Source organism: Anas platyrhynchos, chromosome 11 (genome assembly GCF_047663525.1).
Source record: "Anas platyrhynchos isolate ZD024472 breed Pekin duck chromosome 11, IASCAAS_PekinDuck_T2T, whole genome shotgun sequence".
NCBI classification, from domain to species: domain Eukaryota; kingdom Metazoa; phylum Chordata; class Aves; order Anseriformes; family Anatidae; genus Anas; species Anas platyrhynchos.
In genome coordinates, this window is record NC_092597.1 from 12,467,807 (window position 1) to 12,477,069 (window position 9,263).

General features: G+C 66.1%; 1 protein-coding gene across 1 annotated transcript; it reads left to right on the forward strand.

Moving 5' to 3' along the window:
- The first annotated feature begins 1,337 nt into the window (after positions 1-1,337).
- PTPN9 (protein tyrosine phosphatase non-receptor type 9) lies at positions 1,338-9,135 on the forward strand. Its single transcript, XM_038185085.2, has 13 exons — positions 1,338-1,518; positions 2,766-2,909; positions 3,256-3,345; positions 3,429-3,553; positions 4,197-4,302; positions 4,735-4,845; positions 5,418-5,746; positions 5,911-6,004; positions 6,248-6,317; positions 6,456-6,534; positions 6,810-6,960; positions 7,054-7,261; positions 7,343-9,135. Exons 1-13 carry the CDS (start codon positions 1,486-1,488, stop codon positions 7,543-7,545), a joined length of 1,743 nt encoding a protein of 580 aa, XP_038041013.1. The 5' UTR covers positions 1,338-1,485; the 3' UTR covers positions 7,546-9,135.
- Positions 9,136-9,263: the final 128 nt, after the last annotated feature.

Sequence of the window (9,263 nt, forward strand, 5' to 3'; positions counted from 1 at the left end):
AGCCGGGCACCTGGCTGCTCGGCCTGCGCATCCCTCGGGGAGGAAGGAGCTGGAAGAGCCGCAGCTCGGGTTTCAGGCTCCCTGCTGCCCTTCAGCGAGCTCTCAAGGTCCTCCAGCGAAGGGAAAGGGAGGGAGCCGGAGATGAACCGTGGCTGCCTCCAGCCCTGATCGATGGCGGCGAGCTGGAGGGAAGCAGCCGGCGCTTTCCGCCCGCTCCAGCTGCTGCCGCATAGTTTCCCTTTTAAAAGCATGAGCAGGGCCGGAGGGATAAATATTTGCCTTGCGATTCCCGCTGGAAACCAACGCCTGTGTTTGGAGAGAGGGTGGCACACGGAAGCTTCCCGGGGCCAACACAGTTGGGTCGCTGCAGCTCCTCCATTCGCTGGGTGCCATCCCTGCCCGTGGGCATCAGGCAGTATCGCTGCTCACCCAACCGGGCTCCAAATTTTGGGTCGGGCCGAGCGAGCGGGGAGCTGCTGGGAGCTCCGTGGGCTCCGGCTGCGGGCCCGGCCGCTTCCCTCTGCCCTTTCTTCCATTTTCTGCGAGCGAGGTGCAGGCTCTCGGGCTGCGGGCAGGGCGCCAGCTCCGCGCTCCGCCGCCCAACAAAATGTCCCCTGGCCCGGGCGGCGGGGCCGGGAGCCTCGGGGGGGGGCAGCGGGACCGGGAAGGTGCCCGGGGGGGGGCAGAGGAGGGAGGAGAGCGAAGGCAGGGCCGGGAGCGCTGCCTGCGGGGCAGGCTCGGGGAGCCCCGGGGGCCGGGGATGCCGCTGCCGGGGAGCCCCGGGGGAGCTGCGGGGGGCGCGCCCGGGGTCCCCCCGAGCTGGGGGGGGGGGGGGCACGGGGGGGGCCGCTCCCCGCGGGGCCGGGGCCGGGGCCGGGGCCGCTTCCTGCCGCCGCCCCCGCCGGGGCAGAGCGGGGCGGGGAGCGGAGCCCGGCCCAGCTTCCCCGGGGCCGAGCCAAACTTCCCGGGGCTTGGGAGGATTTCTTCGGGTTTGCTTTTATTTTATTTTTTTTTGCCTTTTTTTTTTAAACAAAAATCTCTATTTTTATATTTGTATTTATTTTCCATTCCTTATTTTCCATCCCTTCCTTTTCACTCCTTTTTTTTTCCTCTCCTTCCTTTTCCCCCTTCCCCCTTTCCCTTCCCCCTTCCCTCTCCCTTCCCATTCTTCCTCCCCGCTCCCTGCCTCCCCCCCCCTCCTCCCCGTTCCTTTTTTTCCCCTTTTTTTTCCCCTTTTCTCCCCCACTTTTCCCCCTTTTTTTTTTTTTTTTCCTCCCCCCCCCCCCCCATCCCCTCCCTCCCTCCCTCGGCCACCCCGGGGCGGAGCCTCCCCTGCCTCCCCCTCCGAGCGTGCGGCCTCGCCCGGAGGCCGGGAGGGGCCGGGGGGGTGCCCGCAGCCCCGCGGGCTCCCCGGGGATGGGCTCCGGCGGCCGCCCCGCCGCTTAGCCCGGCTCAGCCCGGCTCGGCCCGGCCCGGCCCGGCAGCATGGCCGCGGAGCTGAGCGCCGAGGAGGAGCAGGTAGGTGCCCCCCCCATCCCCCCCTTTTTCCCTTTTCTCCCTTTTTTTTTTTTTTTTTTTTTTTTTGGGGGTCCCCCCCCCGGCCGCCGTGGGTTTCCGTCCCGCCCCGCATCCCTGCGCCCCCCCCGGACCCCTCCTTTATCCGCCCCCCCCCCCCATCCATCCGGATGTCCCCCTGCCCCCCCCCTGCTGCGCGCCCCCAAAGGCCCAGCCCCCTGCGCCCCAAATCTGCGCAGCCCCCCGGCCTCCCAGCCCTCGTGCCCCCCGGCTCTGTGCCTCCCATCCAGCCGGCCCCATGCCCCCCCCATCCCCGCAACCCCCCAGCTGCATCCCACACCCCCCAGGACCCCCAGCTGCATCCCCCCAGCCCCACATCCCCCAGGACCCCCATTTCCAACCCCCCATCCCCTTAACTCCCCATCTCCACCCCCCACCACCCCCATTCCCCCCTGACCCCATCTCCACCCCCCATCTCCCCCCATCTACACCCCCATCCCGCATCCAGCCCCACACCCCCCAATCCCCCCCACACCCCAAAACCCTCCCCAAATCCCCCCTCCCCATTTCCCCCTCCCCAAACCCCTTCCTGAGCCCAGCCCCACCACCACCGGGGCGAGCCGGAGTGGGGTCGTGCCCCTGCTCCCCCTGGACCCCCCGGTGCCCCCCACGCTCCTCGGGCGCTTCCCACGCCCCGGGCCCCCCCGTAACGTCCCTGCTTCCTCCGCCGGCCCTGCGTCACGGCGGGAGGATGTCGCCGCTCTCCCCGTGCCGTTCTCCGTGGAGCCGCAGCGCCTCGCAGGCACCTTCCCGCTTTAAGGCCGAGCTGTGCTGCTTTTGGGGACGTTTTGGGGACCTTCGCCATCCTCTGTGTCCCCTCGGGGTGTACGCAGGGGGTGAGGGGAGATGCCCCGGGGTGCTCGGGGCCGTGGTGGTGCCGCAGAGCTGCGTTTAGGTTTTTTTTTCCATCAGACCGTTTCCTGCTTGTTTTTTCCCAAGGGGACGGGGAGCAGCAGCTCTCTGAGTGTATCACGTTTTGGGGCGCAGCTGGTGCAGGCACATCATAAATCAGCCCCATGAATCCCCATCCCTCCTGCTCCCGGTGCTCTTTCAGCACAGCGATTTGGGGTTTTCTCTTGGGATGCTCCGGGCGTGGGGACCCGCTCGTGGCCACCTTCCCCCCGAGGGGCGCTCAGCACCTCCCCGCTGGCCGGGCAGCCCCCCCTGCACGCCTCCCCTGTCTCCCGCAGGCCACCAAGCAGTTCCTGGAGGAGATCAACAAGTGGACGGGCCAGTACAATGTGTCCCCGCTCTCCTGGAACGTGGCCGTCAAGTTCCTCATGGCCCGCAAGTTCGACGTCCTGCGGGCCATCGAGCTCTTCCACTCCTACCGGGTACGTGTGGGTCCTGTGCCCCCTGCACCGCTGTTACCCGCCTGGAAAACCCCTCCCAGCCCTGCAAAGTCCCCGAGGGGATGTGTCTGGTGGTCCTGTGTCTCCTCCTGATGTTGTGGGGTGGTGTGAGGGTGGGCAGCCCCTGGGGTGTGCGCGCACGGGGGCCGCAGGACATCTCCGTGGGGACCTCTCCCACCTGGTTTTTAGGGCGCTGCCCCTCCCCGCATCGGGGTTTCACTTAAAGATGTGCCTGGCTGCTTCCCGCTTTACCTTCCCGGCCATCCCCTTGCTGATATAAATATAAATAAAAATAAAAATAAAAATAAAAATGAAATCTCCCCCGCAGGAGACGCGGCTGAAGGAGGGCATCGTGAAGCTGAAGCCCCACGAGGAGCCGCTGCGCTCGGAGCTGCTCAGCGGCAAGTTCACCATCCTGGTGGGTGGGCGCTGCCTGGAGATCCCCCCCCCCAGCCCCGAGCCGCCCGCTGGCACCCCCCCGACCCCGCTTTCTCTCGGCAGAGCGTGCGGGACCCCTCGGGGGCTTCCATCGCCCTCTTCACCGCCAAGCTGCACCACCCCAGCAGGAGCGTGCAGCACGTGGTGCTCCAGGCGCTCTTCTACCTGCTGGACAGAGCCGTGGAGAGGTGAGCAGGGGGTGGGCGAGGGGCAACAACACCAGGGGGGCTCCGTTCCCCATGCACCAACCCCGTTTTTTTCTTTTTTTTTCTTTTTTTTTTTTTTTTTTGGAGGGGGGGAGATGCTGCTGCTCAGCTGGTTTCCATCAGCTTCTCCGCCTCGTCTTTTATAGCGGCTTAATGCGGTTAAAGCGCCTCCTCTGGGTTATAAAATACCCCCGGGTTTGTGCTGACAGCCTGTTTCGAGGTGTTTAAAAGCTGTCCTGGCATGGCAAAGACCGGTGGGGTTCTCAGAGCCCGTGGTGTGTGTGTGTGTGAGCGCTGGGGATCTCCAGCCCTCGGAAAGCCCCGGCTCTGAGAGCCCCGCGCCGCTTCCCGAGGGAGCGCGATGCTGCAGCCGAGCTGCCTGCCTCCGGGCTTCCCGTCCCCGTCTCGAGGAGACGAGGGCTGGCTGCGTGGAATCCCCTTTCTCCTCTTTTTTTAAGTCATCCCGGTGGAGGTGGGCAAGTGGGAGCGGGCGTAACGGGGGCTTTGGGTGGGCGGTGGCTGCGGGGGGCTCGCCCTGGAGCTGGTGGGCGGTGAGGGTGGCGTGGCTGGTGCTGGCTGGTGCTGGCTGGTGCTGGCTGATGCTGTTTTTTCCCCCCCTGCCCAGTTTTGAGACGCAGAGGAACGGGCTGGTGTTCATCTACGACATGGCCGGCTCGCAGTACACCAACTTCGAGCTGGACCTCAGCAAGAAGATCCTCAACCTGCTCAAGGTAGCGGCTCCGTGCGAGACGCCGGGCGCTTTCCGTGCCAATTTCCCCACCCCACGCTGTCGCTGGCCCTGCCTGTGCCCCCCGGGGGGATATTTGGGGTGCGGGCGGCCGGGGCTGGAGGGCAGGAGGGGATCAGCTGTCCCCACGCACCGGATTCCTCCTGCAGCTGCTGGCAAGGCTTGCGCAGAAACAGATGCAAATTATTTTTTTAATCGCGCTGGCATTTCGTGCCTCCTCCCTTCCCCGGAATAAAAGAAAAAAAAAAAAAGAGCCACCAGCAAGCAGCAGCGCCCAAACCCCAGCTGCAGAGGGCTGCGGGCTGCCTCGGGGACCCTCTGGTTGTCCCCTGGGTGGGGACACGCCGCGGGTGGGGGGCGTTTGGTGCCACGCCACGGAGCCGACCCCGTCCCGGTGCGTTTTTGCTGCTCGCAGGGAGCCTTCCCGGCGCGGCTGAAGAAGGTTTTCATCGTGGGAGCGCCCATGTGGTTCCGCCTGCCCTACTCCATCATCAGCCTGCTGCTCAAGGAGAAGCTGCGCGAGAGGGTGAGCGTGTCCCGGGGGGTCACAGCCCTCCCCCTGCCTGCATTAGGGGTCCCGTGCCCCGTCTGTGCCCGCTTTCCTCCCGTTTTGCCCCCGGAGGCTTCGCCCCGCGTGTTTCGAGGCTGTTCCCGAAGGGGATGGGGTTGTGTGGCCACTGGCCCCGTCCTGCTGGGTGCGATTCGGGGACACCCAGGCTCCTGCAGCCCGCTGCTGCCTCCCGATCCCATCTCCTACCCCTGCTCCCCTCCCGAAATCACCTGCAGCTCCGGCCTCGGTGGCGATGCTGCCAGCAGCAGGTGGAGACAGAACTGCTGAAAGGGAGAGAAAATGTCTCCTGAGCCCGCGGGACGGAAAGGGGAGCTGAGATTCCCTCTCCCAAAGCGTGCCCATACCCCAAAATGCCCCAAGCATCAGCGGCGCCGCCGATCCCAGCCCCGCGCCCTCACGGCTGGGCTTTGCCCCTTGCTTTTGGGAGGAGCTGGGCTCAAAGATGGGGACCGGGGTGGGGGGAGAACCCCGCTGGCTGCGTGGCCGGGCTGTGTGCGAGGCTGCGGCCATCCCTGCCCGTCCCGCAGGTGCAGATGGTGAAGATGTCGGAGCTGAAGGAGCACCTGCCCCGAGAGTGCCTGCCCGAGACCCTGGGGGGCTGCCTCAAGCTGGACCCCCTGAGCTGGAACTGCCGCTTCCTGCCGCAGCAGAACGGGCACCCCGACCCCCTGGACGAGCTCATCCTGGTGCCGCTGGTGGCCCCCAAGGACAACGGCTCCGTGCACGTCCCCGGCCCCCGCTCGGTCACACTGCCCGAGCTGCTGGAGCACGTGGGCCGCAAGCAGAAGCGCGGCATCTACGAGGAGTACGAGGAGATCCGGCGCAGGAGCCCCGCCGGGACCTTCGCCTGCTCCTTGTGAGTGGGGACGGAGGGGTTGGGGGCTCCGGGGGGTCTGTGGGGGCACGGCGGGGACGGGGCCGCGCTGGGGACGCCGCTTCCCGAGGCTGCGGCCAGGCGATGGCAGCAGAGCCCCGCTGCCATTCCCTCGCCGCCCTCTGGGCTCTTCCCCTGCCCCGCAGGGCGCCCTACAACCAGGAGAAGAACCGCTACGGGGACGTGCCCTGCCTGGACCAGACCCGCGTCAAGCTGGCCAAGCCCTACAGCCGCCCCGAGGTGAGCCCGCAGCGGGGTCCCGTCCCCATCCCATCCCCATCCCCGTCCCCATCCCCATCCCCATCCCGTCCCCATCCCGTCCCCATCCCATCCCCATCCCCATCCCCTCACTGCCTCCCCAACCACCCAGCGACCCCAACCCCGTGCCCCTCTTCCCGTCCCCGTGCCCCCCTCACCCCAGCGGGTGTTTTTATGGGGTTGGAGAGGCTTCGTGCACCCCACCCCGCGTGTTTCTCCCTGCAGCTCACCGACTACATCAACGCCAGCTTCATGGACGGCTACAAGCAGCGCAACACCTACATCGGGACGCAGGGTGAGGGGTGCCGCGGGGTTATTTGGGGTCTGGGCTTCTCCATGGGGCCTGTCTTCCTCGGGTGGACACCCACGGCCGTCCCTGGGGGTGTGGGGTCACCCCAGCCCCCCGTCCTGACGCGCGGGGCTGTCCCCACAGGGCCCCTGGAGAACACCTACGGGGACTTCTGGCGCATGGTGTGGGAGCAGAACGTCCTGGTCATCGTGATGACGACCCGGTGAGTGGCACAGCCCCGCTTCTCCTGGCACCACCAGCGGGTTTGGTGCGGGACCAGCTGCTCTCACACCCGGGGGGGCAGCGCTTTGCACCCCAGGTGGAGGGGACACCCCCGAAATGCCACTGCGCGGGGAAGAGCCAGCAGCATCCCGGTGTGCCTGCCCTTCCCTGAGCAGCCCCGGGTCTGGATTTGGGGCCATCCCCACCACGGAGCCCCCTGGGGTCCCCAGAACGGGGCCGGGGGGGGTGTCCCAGTGTCACCTCTCCCCTCCCCAGGCTGGAGGAGGGTGGCAGGAGGAAGTGCGGCCAGTACTGGCCCCTGGAGAAGGACTCCCACATGTCCTTTGGGGCCCTGACCGTCACCAACCTGGGCGTGGAGAACCTCGGCCACTACAAGAAAACCATCCTGGAGATCCACAGCTCCGAGGTGCGTGCCCCCCGCCCCCCGACACCCGCCCCACACACCCCTGGCAGGGGGCCGGGCGCTAACCCCAAACCCCCCCCCATTGCTCGCCCCCAGGGCAAGGAGCAGCGGCTGCTGTCCCACTTCCAGTACCTGAGCTGGCCGGATTACGGCGTCCCCTCCTCGGCCGCCACCCTCATCGACTTTTTGGGGGCGGTGAAGCAGCAGCAGCGGGTGGCCGTCAGCGCTTTGGGGCCGCGCTTCAAGGGGCACCCGGGGGGCCCCCCGCTCGTGGTGCACTGCAGCGCCGGCATCGGCCGGACGGGTAAGGGGGGGATGGAGGGTATGGGACGCAGGGGGGGGCACGGCGTGGTGGCCGGGGAGGTGACGTGGGTGCCGTCCCCAGGTACTTTCTGCGCGCTGGACATCTGCCTGTCCCAGCTGCAGGACGTGGGCACGCTGGACATCCGGCAGACGGTGCTGCGCATGCGGAGGCAGCGAGCCTTCAGCATCCAGACGCCCGAGCAGTATTACTTCTGCTACACCGCCGTCCTGGAGCACGCCCGGCGCCAGGGGCTGCTGCCCGAAAAGGGCTCGCCGGGATGCTGAGACCCCCCCCCCTCCCCTGCCCCTAAATCTCCCCCCCCCCCGGGCAGCAGGACCCCCGCGGCCCCGCGCTCGGACTGTGCCTTACCGCCACCGGGGCGAGACGAGGTGGGACGGGCTTTGGGGAGGTGTTTATTTTTTTTTTTCCCTTTTTTTTTTTTATTTTTTATTTCTTGGTGGGACCACCAGAAACTCCGTGGGGAAGCCCCGGGGGGGTGTTTCCAGCGGGGGGGGGGGGCTTAGGGAGCGGGGCCTCCTTCAGCCCCAGCTGTCTGTGTGTCCGTCTGTCCGTGTGTCTGTAATACACCCCCCCCGCGCCCCGTCTCGGCTGTTTCACAGATATCTACCTACGTGCACAGCCCCCCGGGGGTCCCGGTGCCCTCTCCCCGCAGCAGTGACCCCCCCCCAGCCCTGCTTTCCCCCTCCTGCCCCTCGTTTCCCCCCCGGGGGGCTCAGCAGCATCCCCCTGTGCCTCCCCTCCTGCAGCCCCAGGACGCCACCGGAGCCCCCGGGATGGGGGGGATCCCAGAGCCGTGCCCCAGCCCTCGGGGCACAGACGCTAGGTACGAGGATTTGGGGGCGTGGGGACGTGGGGACAACCGGCTTGCCCGGCTGGGATGTCACCGGCACGGCCCAGCCCCGCGGTGACTCAGGGGAGGATCACCCCGGGAGGACGCTCAGCCCTCGGCGGGCACCCGTAACTTTATACTGTAATAAGCTCTCGGAATGTGTATATTCTTATTTTTTTATAATCTCGGGGGGGGAGGAGGAGGAGATTTTTTTTTCCTATTTTTTTTTTTTTGTATTTAACATTAACTTGATCCAAGCAGGAGCCAGATGGATTTGTAAATGTTCCTATTTTGCTCTTAATCAGAGAAAGTTTTTTTTTTTTTTTTTGTTATTTTTGGGGGGGTTTTGTTCTTTTTTTTTTTTTTTTTTTCCTGTTGGTTTGTTCTGATTTGTACCACCACCGAAATACACCACGAGCATCCCGTCCTCTCGCCTCTCTGGGTGGAGGTGCTGGGGGGGGGCAGGAGAGGAGCAGGGATGGAGCTGAGGGCGCCTCGGGGGTGACGATGAGCGCGGAGCCTTCCTCCCCACCCCACTGATGGGGGTGGTGGAACCTCGCAGGGCCCCATCCCCGGGCTGTGCTCCGTGTGGGGTGCCCGGGAGAGCCAAATGGGGGGATCCTGGGGGGCTGAAGGTGGGGATGCCCAAGGGGGGGAGGATGCAGGAGGTAACGGGGCTGCGGGCAGCTCTCCTGGGCATGGGGGGCGGCAATGGGGTGCCCCATGTCCCAGGGAATGGGGTGCGCTCGGGCCTAGCCCATGGGACGTGCTCGGGCCTAGGCCATGGGGTGTGCTCAGTCCTATTAGTGCCCCATGCACCAGGTGAGGGATGGTAGCAGGGCCTTAAGGCACGGAGCTGGGCACGCGCTCGTGTCCTTCCTCTGGCAGCGTGTGGAGGATTTGGGGAGTTTTCCCGTGGTTTTTGTCAAAACGCCTGCTGTGAGGGGGCCCGGCGAGCCCTGCGGCCTAGGTGCCGGCACCGCCCGCTGCTGGGGGTGCTGAATAAAGAGGTGCTGCTGCTTCATCGGGCTGCGCTTGGACTTCTTGCAACTTCCCTGGGGGCTCCAAAAAGGGGTCCCTGCCCTTTTTTTATTTTGGGGATAAAACCAGCCCTGGGGGGCTCTGGGCTGGGGGTTTGGGGGGGTTCAAGGC

Coding starts and splice junctions, on each gene's coding strand:
- PTPN9 (XM_038185085.2), top strand. CDS start 1,486: ATGGCCGCGGAGCTGAGCGCCGAGGAGGAGCAG. Junction 6,318..6,455: donor CACCTACATCGGGACGCAGG/GTGAGGGGTGCC, acceptor CTGTCCCCACAG/GGCCCCTGGAGAACACCTAC. Junction 6,961..7,053: donor TGGAGATCCACAGCTCCGAG/GTGCGTGCCCCC, acceptor GCTCGCCCCCAG/GGCAAGGAGCAGCGGCTGCT.